Here is a 12,643-nt window from a genome sequence, read left to right on the forward strand (position 1 = left end):
GAATTTGGCCATATCGTCACTTCCTACTTCGACATTTTTCACTACTCTCTTGGCCTTTTCATTCTATTCCTCCTCATACACCGTATCTCTCCTCATCTTCACCAACTCAACACGATCTGTCTCATCTCACTATTACGTGGTGTTGAGTGACCACATTCTGATACACAACCCGCCATTTCACCTCATACTCATCACCTTCGCAGACTTTCGCCCGTCACACTGCACCAAGATGCCCCCCAAACGAAGGGTCCGTGACGATAACGGTGAGACACCGACCACCCTGGCCGGGGGTGCTGCCGTCAGTCGAGAGCTGCCTCCGTTGGCATCACGACTCGACACATCTTACGGATCTGCGCCTTCCACGATTTTGCGAAACACTCGCCGCGGTCAAAAGCGCAATCTGCAAGACATTATCAAGGAAACTCTTCACGACAGCGACGATCCTGATGACCCGGACGACCCGGACGATGGCAACAACAGCGATGATGGCGATGCCAGTGCGAGCAGTAGTGAGAGCAGCAACAGCAAACAGCCGCAACCGCATCCTTCGCGACACACAAGGCAAACAAAGTCGCCAACTCCCAAACCGGCGCCAAAGCCGAATCCACCGCGCAGAGTGCAACCAAGTCCTGATCGAGGCCCTGACCCTGACCCGGACTTCGACCAAGACTTCGGTCCCTATCGAGAGTCGTCAGAATCCCCTGATCCATTAAGGGATGCAACGCCAGACCCGACCCCCGTCCGCCGCTCACCGCGACGACAATCGCCAGCCAAAATTGGTAAGTGCTACCACGTGCGCGACACCGGGTCTTGCATTGCCGCGGTCTCACTTCCCTTGCTAAACATCGTCTCAGCTCCCTCTGTCGAACCTCCTTCATTCCAGCAAGGCGCTCTCGTTCCACCACAGCAATTCTTGCCAGGAGCTGCACCGCCGAGAGGGCAGTTCTCAACTTATTCACAGTCCATGGCCAGGAGAGCCAGCTCGGAAGACCCTGCTCAAGGTTTAACACCTGCTAGACGATCCCTTCCTGCTGCAAGCTGGAATTCCGTCTTCGCTCGAGCCATATCCGAAGAGCCTTATTCCCAGTCTCGCTCTCAATTCGCTCAACAACAAGGCCCTCCGGAGCCGACTCCGACGCCAGACTCAGTCCGCACCTTTGGCCAGGAAAGCTCACTCTTTGGGGGTGCCGATATTGGTTCGACCCCGTCGCAGTCAATTTCTTCAGAGCGTGGTGGTCGCATGCGGTCCATAGAGGAGACCGAGGAGCCCTCTCCACCGAAGGAAGAGACGAGGGGCATAAATCTCCTCAGTCCATTGAGGCGTTTGGCACGCGATCCCCGGCACAATCTCAACCGAAATTTGAACCAGGCGGTCACTCACCAAGGTGTGATACAAGCCCCGATCACCAAGGTTTCTGATAGGCCTCCTCCCGAGCTGCTGCCTTTGCTGCCCTCCCAAGGTACCTTCCGTCCACCTCAACAGGAGCCACCAAGCACACCGCCCTCAGATCGATTTCGACCGCGCAGCAGTAAATCTCCTTACCAGGTTTCGCCTGCTCGTCCTGTCAACCAGTCTCCTGCTAAGAGAGACCCACCAGGGTCAGTAGCAAGCTCGCGTCAGCTCGCAGCTAACAAAGCTTCGGTGTCACCTTCTCCTGCTGCAAGGTCGAGCTCGACACGTCTATCAAGTCGTGTCAGCGAAGAGCCAATACTTAATAATCAATCTCCTCAAGTCTCAGCCCGTCACTCTTCACCTCGCAAGCCAATGCAGGCCACCAACTTCAGTCCTGCTCGGAGAGGGCCCCTGGCTGGAGAACAGAACCCAGCACCTCCTCGCCCCCTGTTTGGTAAACCTCTACCCGTAAATGGTAACTCAGCATCGTCTCGCTCCTCTACCAACGCTCCGCCAGCCATCAGAGTAGAAGCACCACCGTCCACAGCGGGCGGAGCCGCTTCAACAAGGGTCTCCAGTACAAGTGGTCTTTCTGGCAACAGAGACGGTCGGCCGGCACTTGCCCAAGGCGGGGCCGGTATGTTCACTCCTGAAATGCGAGCAAGGATACAACAAGAGCATCGGCAGGAAAGAGTTAAACAAGAAGCCCTTCGAAAGGAGCGCAATGCACGATTGCAGGCATGGCCGCGGGTCTACAACACAGTGTACGAATGGTCCAATGTCCCTCGACCGGATAGCCCTGAGACAGACGACGGTTTTGAATCCGACTCGGACGGTCACATGAATTCAATCACGACTTCGCGACAGGTCCCCTTGAGCGAGTTCTCGTGGGCAAATTGGATCTTGTTCAAGATCGCCGATTCGTTTGTGGACTTGCTCAACCTTGTCTTTTCCCTGAACTCATGGATCTTCAAGGCTTCGCTCGGCGCTCTGCTTCTTTCACTCTTAACGTGGGGCGCCTTAACAGGACTGAACTCGACGCCGGCTCTTGGGCTAGGCGGCATCCAATGGTACGGTCTGTCCGACTTTTCACACAATCTTGGACAATTTGTGCCACTCTGGATGTCGCGGCCGGCAACGCTCTTCGGCGATAATGACGCTAGAGAATACGTCCGCCAGCAACGCAACCACGAATACGAAATCACCAAGTTGACGACGGCCAGCAAACTTCACGAGGGGTCGCTGTCGCGCTTGACGGAGATTGTGCCCAAGGTTGTACACATGAAGTTGGACAAGAAAGGACGGCCCGTCGTGGGAGAAGAATTTTACCACTCGCTGCGTGATCTCATGAAGAGCGATGCCGAAATCTTGACGCTGAGCCGGGGTCATGGTGGCTACCACTTCATCTCCGATGAGAACTGGCTGGCGATCAAGAGCAGACTCCAGAAGGATCCCGTGTATCAGAAAGCTGCCGAGCCGCCTGCGCCGGGACTTTCTACTACGGACGTCGAGAACATCTCACAGTCCAAGTTTGACAAGACCTGGGAGAAGTGGCTCGTCAATAATAACAAGAAGGTCGCCAAGATACTCGAACCTCAGTTCAGCACGTCCATTCCGGACAAGATTGGCAAAGACCTCGAGTCCAAGATTGAGAAGTTTGTCAAGAACCAGTTCAAGAACAAGGACACCAAGGATGTGGTGGTGACGCGCGATGAGTTCATTCGCCATCTCAAGGGCGAGTTCGCTACCCACCGGAACGAGGTCAAAGCTGAGGCGCAAGAACTACAGAAGAAGCTGGAGCAGTACATCAACAATTCAGTTGAGGGTATTTTGAAGAAGAGTCCGCCAAAGGGCGTCACCCGGACCGAAATGATAACAGTTGTTGATGGCATGATCCGCCAGGCGATTGCGAATGCTGGACTGGAAGCGCTTGCACAAGGCCAGATTGGAGCGGTTTGGGACAAAGAACTCCGCCATCAGGTCAATTACTTGGCCCGTGGCAGTGGTGCTATTGTGGATGGGGATGATGGGACGCCGGATTATGTGCCTCTCATCAATGCCAGACCTGGCACCCTGCTTTATAAGAGAGAAACATCGCGGGGTCCTAATATCCAATCCAAGGCTGCAACGCAGGTTGGCTGGGAGGACGAAGGAGACTGCTGGTGCGGCATGGCTGTCGTGGACAGAGACGGGAAAGAAGGCGGTGTCCGCATCGGCTACATTCTCAGTCGAGAGATTGTCCCCCAGCATCTCGTCGTCGAGCACATTCTACCTGGGGCTACGCTCAATCCCGACGCCAGGCCAAAGGACATTGACATTCTGGCATACATCCCCGATCTTCACACGCGCAACCGCGTTGCCGACTTCGCTGCAGCCCACTTCCCAGGAAGTAGACTCGAGGATGGCTGGGTCAAGATTGGTCAATTCACTTACGAAAGTAAGGACACGCTCAACGGAGCACACGTACATAAGCTCAGCTCAGAGCTGCTTTCCCTGGGAGCCTATACGGATCACATTGTGCTCCACGTTACTAGTAACTATGGTTCCGACCATACTTGCTTGTACAGAGTGCGCCTCTATGGCGTAGAGAGCGAGGCGTGAGGGGGGACCGAAGCACAGGCGAGGAGGATACAGTCTTTTGGTCGTCGCACATCCGGCGTTTATACGATTGGGTCTCGCTATATATGAGCGTAAGACACTGGTTTATGGGTGGCTTTTTGCAAGACACGACGTTTTTCAGGCATTCAGGGAACGAGGGGTTAAAAAGGTCACTTGGCGTTGGGGGTTGACGATACCCCTTGGGCTTCTTTTTGATGCAGTCCTTAGAGAGAGTATTTAATGCATAACGTTTTAAAATTACATTTTTGCTGATGAATGATGCTCGCACTCTACATAATCAAGTGCTTTAAGTATGGCATACTAACTTTTGTCCTTCCGATTCAATCCTCACAACGGGGTATATATCTTTTAGTTCAACAAGCCCGAAGCCAGCGCCTCGAGGTCCTCCAACGTCTCGGGCTCGCGGTCAATCTCGAGCACCTTGCCGCCCTTCTTAGCCTTCTTCTTCTTCTCCCTCTCCTCGTCAGAGTCGTCCTGGAACCACTTCTTGGTCTTCTTCTTTGGCCTCTCGTCCTCGCTGCCGCTGTACTCGTCGCCGCCTTCACCCGCAATCGGCAACGACCGCAACAGCGCCAACGGATCTTCATCACCGTCATCTCCGCCCGCAATCTGAGGTCCCTCGGCACTCTTCGAAACAACCTCCCCGCGCTCCTCAGCCTCCCTCTGCTTCCTCTTCAGCCTCTTCTCCTTACGCCGTCCCTTGGCTGTAAGCTTATCATCCACATCGGCCTCCTTGACGCGCGCCGCCTCGCCGGCAACGAACTTTTGCCGCAGCTCCTCCGCGGGTCCTTCCCTCTCGAAATCGTCCTCGTTCTGCAGCTCGTAGATCTGGTGCGCGTTACCTTCCTCGTCGAACACGAGCTTCTCGCCGCGGCCCTTGAACTTGAGCATCTTCTTCTTGGACTGGAGGGCCTTTTCGCGGCGCTTGGAGTCGACGATGAAGTCTTGGCCGCCGTAGGATAGTACCTTTGGCTTGGCGCCGGGGGCGAGGGCGGATTCGGCATCGAGGTCGGCGTCGCCGAGGACTCGTTTTACGGAGAGGAAGTCTTCTTCGTCGTCGGCGGCGGCGGCGGTTCCGGTGGCTGCTGCGGTGGGATCGGTTGTGTCGCCGGTGACTTCGTCGCCGTTGGCTACGAGTTTGGTGTAGTGGCCTGAGAGGACGTCCTGGTTCGTGCGCTCGAACATGCGGTCGTATTTTGTCCTGACTTCGGGCTTCTTGGGCTTCTTGGGTCCTGCGGCGTCGTCCGAGTCCTCTTCGTGTTCGTCGGAGGACATGCCCTTGCGGGGCGCGTTCTTGACCTTTTTGATGTCCTCACCCTTGCGCATCTTGATTTGCGGCGCACCGGGGAGTCCGAGGCTGGCGGCGAAGGCGTCGAGGTCGAGCTTGTTGAACTTGAATACTTCCTTATCCTTTTGCAGGTAGATGGAGCGGACGTAACTGATGAAAGCTTTTTGACCGAGGTATTTCAGGTCCGGGTTGGAGAAACACATGCTCTGGAGCTGATCCTTGATGCTCTTCTTCTTGCTTTCCTTGACGGTGATCTTGTTGATGGGCACCTTCTTCAGCTCGAGGCGCTTGAGCATGCCGGCCTCTTCGCTGGGCTCGAGGAAGAGGACGGCCTTTCCGTCGCGCTCGTAACGGGCGGTACGCCCGACGCGGTGAATGTAGGTGTCGACGTCTTCGGGACAGTCGACCTGAACGACCCAGTCGACGGCGGGGAAATCGACACCGCGGGCGACGACATCGGTGGCGAAGAGAACTGAGGCGTTTGCGTCGGCGAAACGCTTTGTGATCTCCATGCGCTGGAGTTGTTTCTGCTTGCCGAGGAGGTGGAGGAGCGGGACACCGGGTTGGAGGTGCCGCATGCCTTCGTAAGCGAAACGGACTTGCTTGCCCGAGGAGAAGAATACGATGATCTTGCTCTTGAGGTTGGCCTTGATGAAGCCGAAGAGGGTGTCGAGCTTCTCGTGGAGGGGGGTGACGATGTAATGCTGTTGCAGGTTCTTGGGCGTGGATTCCTCGTGGACGGCGACGTATTCGGGGTCCTTGAGACTCAGGCGCGCGAGGTCGGAGATCTTCTTGCTTTGCGTCGCACTGAAGAGGAGAGTTTGTCTCGTGGAGGGCAGGTGGTCTACCAGGGCGTCGACGGCGTGCTGGAAGCCCATGTCCATGATTCGGTCCGCCTCGTCGAGCACCAGGATCTGTAGGTTGTCGACGTCGAAGCCGGCGGTCTGGTCGAGGTGCTGCAGCATGCGCCCGGGCGTACAGACGAGGATGTTCATCTTTGACAGACGCTCGGCCTCCTCCTTCAGACTCTTGCCGCCAATGACGAGGCCGGCAGAGAAGTTATGGTAGCGGCCGACCTTGCGGAGGACCTCAAAGATTTGGGCGGCGAGCTCGCGGGTCGGGGAGATGATGAGGGCGCCAAGGCCGTCGAACTCTGTCCATTGCGCGCGGTAGAGCTTCTCGAGTACGGGGATGATGAAGGCGAGGGTCTTGCCGCTGCCCGTCTTGGCGGCACCGAGGATATCGTTACCCTTGAGGGCGAGGGGCACGGCGCGGGACTGGATGTCGGTGAGGGTCTCGAAGTGGGATTTCTCGAGGCCCTTTCGGGTTGTTTCGCAGAGGGGGAGGTCGGAGAAGTTGGTGTATTCGCTCTTGAGATCCTATTATTCGCGCAGACGCAGGGTCTTGGGTTAGTCTTGGTCCAAAGGTTCGCCAATGTCGTGTGCTTGGTGTGGCGGGCGGGCGCGCAAAAAGAGACTTACAAAGTCGGCTACGGCTTTCTCGAGCTGCTCAATTGTTTCCAGCTGTTGCTTTCTCTTTTCGAGGCGCGAGTCTCTCTTCATGACCTTGGGCTGCTGTTTCTTCCCCGATCCCTTTGCGGGAGCCTTCGTGGGAGTCGCCATTGTCGTTCGTCTGGGTTTTGTCGAGATCTTGCACTGCGGAGGATCTTCGCCCAGAAAGAAGTAAAAAAAAGTTCCGACAATACTTTGGAGGAAGCGCCTGGAAATTTTTTGGCGTCGGGTTGCTGCGGTGGAGTGAAAAGTTCGGCATTCGGCGACAGGGGATGCCGGGCGTGGGGTTGAGAGTGGCAGCCACTAGCAAGCCCCTCCACACCTGGCACCATCTGGCCACTCACTAGCATTGAAAATCCTCTCTTTCTGAGTGCCATTGGCATCAAAGAAACACTCCCATTCTCTGCGTAATTGTCTGGATAAGATAGATCCATGTCTGTGCGTCAACCTATGTTTGAGAATGATTTGTATTGGGTTACTGTGAGCTCTTGGGGTTTCTAGAGTGTTTGGGTCACATCAGATTATCATCGCTGAATTGCAACTTGTATGATAGACTTTGAGAGTGAGTTGCTCGAACTCTGAGTTGAATAAATGTTTTTCTGACATCACCTCAAATCTGTCTTTCAACCTGAATATAATTACTGAACTGACATATGCGGTTTCATTTTAAACGATGTGGAAACATGATCAACGTGAGAAAGTGCAAAAACGCAAATGACGACCGTGGCTGACATTGTCACATCATTCCTCTTTGAACCTGTCGTGGTCAATGGTCGCGAAGGAAGCTCAAAGGAAGACTTACTGGGGAGGCCCGTCGAAATGACCCCCAACCAAAGCTCAACAGCAATCACAGACTTGAGTCGACCGACTTTGAAAGTCTGACCCCCACAGATGCGAAAACGAGCTTGGGAAGCTTCCATTGCTGGCATTTCTCACATCTTTCAACCACGCTAATACGCCCCGTTTCCGGTGCAGATTGGCGATGCGAACACCACAGAGCTACCCTCGTATTGCAATTTGACTTTCTCTTTCTCAGATATCCTATTCAACAATCTGCATTGCGGAACGTCCGGGCAAACCAGATGCCCCCCACTCAAGTGATCACTTATCTAAGGTAGGCAGGTATTTTACCTGATGTGATGGTGAATATTGGACTCCATACTAGTACGTGATCAAATCCGCTCAATGAGGCAGTCCTGATGAATCTAGAGCTACTTACCCAGATCCACTACACCGATTGTTCTTTCTCGCGCACCCTTTCGGAGTTTCTCACATTGAAACCGTTACATTGAGTTTTTGAACGCGAGTTTAAGGCGTCTCAGTCTCCCTCCCATTCCGATATAAAATGGTCGATCTTCGTGAGATAATAGCCAATGTAAATAACCGCCCAGCGCTACTTAATCAGTCTTTCTATATCTGGGGTATAGCCTTGCCTAAATGAGACCATTCGAGAAATTGCTGCGTGATTCTTTGCAGGATGACGTGTTCTCTTCGTTAGTACTCTTCGCCAAACGTCTTGATGGTTAAATAATCTCAATCAGACCTCCCCTCCACAGACCACAGCTAAACCAAAGACGGGATCTGTTGGATCTCTGAGCAGTCGGCAGAAAAGATGGATCCGGAAGGCAGTATGGGCACTTACAAACGGCCCTTTCACTTATATACCACTTCTGGGAGATCGTGGGCTCTGCCCACAATCTCCTCCTTCCACCTCTAGACGCAGCAATAATAGACCATTATTGACACTTCGTTCCAACCGTACGGTTGCCCTGCTGACGTGTATACCAACAGGATCCGATATCGTATCCGAATGTTTAGGCGGCCCATCACAATCATGGCTTGAACAAGCCCCCGTCGACAAGCAAACAGTCTTCACGCTAGCTTCCAGCTCAAAGCTTCCAACCACAGTAGCTGTGCTGCAGTTCGTAGACAGAAGGCTCCTTACCCTAGACACCGACGTGAGCACTTTGCTTTCTGCTCTGAGCCGCCAGAAAGTCTTGGTGGGCTGGCGTCCAGACGGCTCACCTATCCTCAATGAGCATCGCAACCCGATCACCCTCCGCCATCTCTTGACTCATTCCGCGGGTACTAGCTATTACTTCCAAAACAAAAGCCTTAGACGACTTCGAAGTCTCCAAGGAAGACTCCCGGAAATTCTGGGGTCTACTATTGAAGATCGTTTTGACGACCCGCTCCTATTCGAACCGAGGGAAGGCTGGGAGTATGGATGCGGACTTGATTGGGCGGGCAAGCTGGTAGAGCAGCTTACCAGCATGTCGCTGGAAACTTACCTGAGACTATATTTATGGGCACCCTTGGAAGCATCTAGCGTCAATTTCTGGCCACACGCCAAGGGGAGACATCACAAGGTCGCCAGCCTCACGGAAAGAATTGAAAATACTGGGAGACTTGAGGTACATCCCGAAATACTATTTTTGAACCAGGGAGTCGATAGGGAGTGTTTCGGGGGTCATGGGGCTTATTGCAGCGGAGGAGACTACATGCAACTCTAGTTTTCCATCTTCAGCAATGATACGCGTGTACTCCAGCCCGACTCTGTGGAACTGATGTTTCAGGGCAACTTGTCAGATCAAAGTCGAGCAGCTCTTCAAGCGTGGTTCGAAGGTCGGAAATTGACCATCGGCGACTTTTACCGCGGCGAGCTCTACGATTGGGGATTGGGAGGGATGTTGATCGACGGTCGTCGCTCAGAGGCGCAGTGCCCTCGGGGTCAAAAGACTTTGGCGTGGGGTGGTGGAACAAATCAATTTTGGGTTAGATGTCTGTCATGTCTCTCTAAATTGCACTTGCTAACCGTCAGCTACAGTTCATTGATCGAAGCAACGGCGTCTGTGGTCTTATTATGTCTCACGTCATCCCACCTCAAGACCCTCAGATCGAGGAAATCATCGGCGCATTTCAGAGGCACGTTTACCGTCACGTTTTCCCAAGCTTTTTGTAGTATGATTATGTCATCGCAATGCTCCAATGCTGGTCGATGCTTTTAGTAAGGAGTGATGAGACGGGACTGGGTTTGAGACACTTAGAGTTCTTGTGGGCAGTACACACTGCTCATCTGGATCAACGAGGCAAGCAATGAGGCAATACGACTGGTATTGTTGGTTGGTTGGTGATGTCGTCAAGAAGGTGAAAGGTGGCTACGGTGGGCTAGATCAACCAGGAGGTGGATCGGGCAGCTAGTGCCTGGGGCACCAGCTGCTGCCTCAGGTATCTACAGTCCCACAGTTCTTCAAGAGAGTTCGACGGGAATCGGCGAGGGTCACAAAACGGCGAATTCGAACCATTCTTGGGTTTTCAACATTGACCTCATGGTCTAAGCTCATAATTCATTGTTCCAAAACAATAGTGCCATCTTGCGTTGTCAAAGTCGGATCTCAGGCCCTCTCAGTGAATCAAAACTGGTTCCTCTTTCGCCCATAGCAGTACTTTCCAACGTTCGGGTTGGTGTTACTGCAAGCACAGGTGCCGGCGGGAGCGCTGAAAGCTTGTTAGCTCTTGTTCCAAGCACCTTAATACTTGGCAGACACCAATGCCCTAGAAGAACCTACGCATGTGTCAGGCCCATCCCAGTACACTCGTTACAACGATTGTCAAACAATATGGTCTTACACAAGCATGACTAAGTTTGCCAAGGATATGCCAGTATAAAGGGTCTTCCACTCACTATATAGATAGTCGGGATATTCCCATAGCCACTCGTTCTTCATACTCATCAATACATCCCATTGACCCCCTACCTGATAATCGCTGCCCAACAGCATGCTTTTGGAACTTGTAGACGAATCCATCCGGAGTCTTCACAGATGCAGTTGGGCACTGCTCGTTGCAAGTCTCGTCAATGGGGACAGAGTTCTTGGGGTTGTTGACGCAGATGGCCGCGTTGGTCCAGATGCAAGCGTCGGCACCTTGCTCGTGGCAAGCCTTCAGCTGAGCGATGCAGCAAGAGCCGGTTCCGACTTCATAGGCGAATGCGGGCACAACCGCAGCCAGGAGAGCAGCCATAAAGAAAGAAGTTTGCATTTTGAAAAAGAGAGAATGGTCAAGTTGAAAACTTTCAAAAAAGAATGTAAAGAGTGTTTAATGATTGTGATAGAATGAGTGTAAGAGCTGTTATTCAGATGATTCAACAAATCTTAGACTCGGTGCAGCTGGTAAGTTAGTCATATTTAAGGTAGTTCGTGACTGCAACAGTATCGGATGAACTCCTACCACGGCACGCGCGCGTAATCACAACAGGGGAGCATCTCCAGGCTCCGAGCCTTGGCATGACTGGCTTGCAGAATCACCATCGAAGCTTTCTACTCTTTTGGAAGAAAACGGGGCAAGTGGGAGCCGGCGAAGCAGTCGAAGCCGAACTAAGCACCGGCGAGTATGTCCCACTGTAAAGTCGAGATCGTCTCATGGTTCAAGATTAAAGTTTTGGTTGCACTCTGAATGGGCCTAGCGGCTGAAGTCTAAGTTCCTGACAGTCGGGATCACCGAAGAACGCCTTACGGATACGCAGTAAAGTAAATAACAACGGGAATCAGATCACGCCGAGTACGATCATTTTTATGGAGGTAGCAATATCCAGTTTGATTGATCCTATGATATCTTCTAGTGATTCTGATACCTCTATTACATCTAATACTTCTATTACTTCTATACGCAACTATGTAGTAGTTGAGTGTTACGGCCAGCTAGTCGTAGGGGTAGTTTGCAGAAGTTGAGGCTGCGGAACTGGTAACAGTAATCGTAGTCGGGGATAGCTTCAGGGAAGCTATGTCTGTCAATCGTAAGGGTAGGTGAAGGCTGCGGTGATCAATCGTAGTCTTATCAAAGAGGTTCTCAGGAAAGATAGCTGAAAGCGATCATAAGATCTGATACGAAGTTAATTGCTGAAGAGCTATGGAAGTCTGTCCTAGAGTCCAGCTCAAGTCCATCCTTATATACAAGTCCTGATCCTGAACATGTCCCTTGTCCCTTGGGTCGTCTTGGGTCATTCTGATCCAGAATGATCGTTTAGCCCCCAATGATGATGATGATGATGTATTTAACGTCTGGTAACAAAAGGACGTGCCGGGCGCTAAGTTTAGCCCCCAAGTCGTGTTGGATCATATTGATCCCAAATGATCCTTATCTTATCATCACGTGACTTGTACCATAGTTCTTCCGTTCCGTGAGAGGGTGCCTTGTGTCCCCTTGTCCTGTGCATGTATGGCGTATCGTAACCGTCGTAAGCCTGCGGGGCAGGCCCTGTTCTTGGTCGTGCATGTTGGGTCGTAACATTGAGGTCCTTCCAGAAGACCTTACTACTACCTGTAATATAGATTATACGCCCGAGCGCTATAACGTAGCGATAGTCCGGCCCCGCGAACCTCCGGCTACTAAGTATGGTCTTCCGGGCTCCTTCCGGCCCTTCGACGTACCGGCCCGGGCCCAAGAGGTATAGGGGCTGCGGGTAAGCCCGCTTAAACTATTTCTTTAATACGTTCCGCAGAGCCTCGTAGAGCAGTAGGCATAATAGATAAATACGGCGCCCTTATCTAAGGAGGGCCCTAGGGCTAGAACCTCTAGAGCAAATAAATAGAGGAAGACTTTAGCCAATAAGATCTACCTCTTTTTAAGGATCTTATTATATATAGGGATCTATAGGGAATCTAAATTATTAACCTACTGGTTAACCTAGCAGGAGAGGGAGGATCCCATCCACCTATTTACGCAGTTTATATCCCGGGACCGTTTTCAGCTACTACTCCAGCAACTACGGATATTTAACACTGCTGAATTCCGGCCCAGCCAGCCAGCCCAGCCTAGCCAGCCCAGCCAGGG

At 52.6% G+C, this 12,643-nt stretch overlaps 4 protein-coding genes across 4 annotated transcripts; 2 read left to right on the plus strand and 2 right to left on the minus strand.

The window, feature by feature from the left end:
- Nucleotides 1-229: 229 nt before the first annotated feature.
- BDP81DRAFT_400699 (uncharacterized protein) lies at nt 230-3,994 on the plus strand (the record flags this gene model as incomplete). Its single annotated transcript, XM_060588726.1, has 2 exons — nt 230-779; nt 855-3,994. The coding sequence occupies 2 exons, from the start codon at nt 230-232 to the stop codon at nt 3,992-3,994; spliced, it is 3,690 nt and encodes a 1,229-aa protein (XP_060437909.1).
- Nucleotides 3,995-4,360: 366 nt separating this feature from the next.
- On the minus strand, nt 4,361-6,922 carry BDP81DRAFT_335585 (DEAD/DEAH box helicase; the record flags this gene model as incomplete). The annotated part of the gene is made up of 2 exons (XM_060585858.1): nt 4,361-6,679; nt 6,782-6,922. 2 exons carry the CDS (start codon nt 6,920-6,922, stop codon nt 4,361-4,363), a joined length of 2,460 nt encoding a protein of 819 aa, XP_060437910.1.
- Nucleotides 6,923-8,248: 1,326 nt separating this feature from the next.
- Nucleotides 8,249-9,773, plus strand: BDP81DRAFT_510485 (beta-lactamase/transpeptidase-like protein; the record flags this gene model as incomplete). Its single annotated transcript, XM_060595746.1, has 4 exons — nt 8,249-8,333; nt 8,630-9,225; nt 9,325-9,585; nt 9,639-9,773. The coding sequence occupies 4 exons, from the start codon at nt 8,249-8,251 to the stop codon at nt 9,771-9,773; spliced, it is 1,077 nt and encodes a 358-aa protein (XP_060437911.1).
- A 535-nt stretch (nt 9,774-10,308) lies between these two features.
- Nucleotides 10,309-10,933, minus strand: BDP81DRAFT_169161 (uncharacterized protein). Its single transcript, XM_060582145.1, has 3 exons — nt 10,497-10,933; nt 10,381-10,436; nt 10,309 (listed from the first exon to the last, which is right to left on the minus strand). Coding segments are annotated over exons 1-2 (357 nt in total). The 5' UTR covers nt 10,853-10,933; the 3' UTR covers nt 10,309; nt 10,381-10,435.
- Nucleotides 10,934-12,643: the final 1,710 nt, after the last annotated feature.

The sequence above is a fragment of the Colletotrichum phormii genome, assembly GCF_030913505.1.
Source record: "Colletotrichum phormii strain CBS 102054 chromosome Unknown BDP81scaffold_41, whole genome shotgun sequence".
Classification (NCBI taxonomy): Eukaryota; Fungi; Ascomycota; class Sordariomycetes; order Glomerellales; family Glomerellaceae; genus Colletotrichum; species Colletotrichum phormii.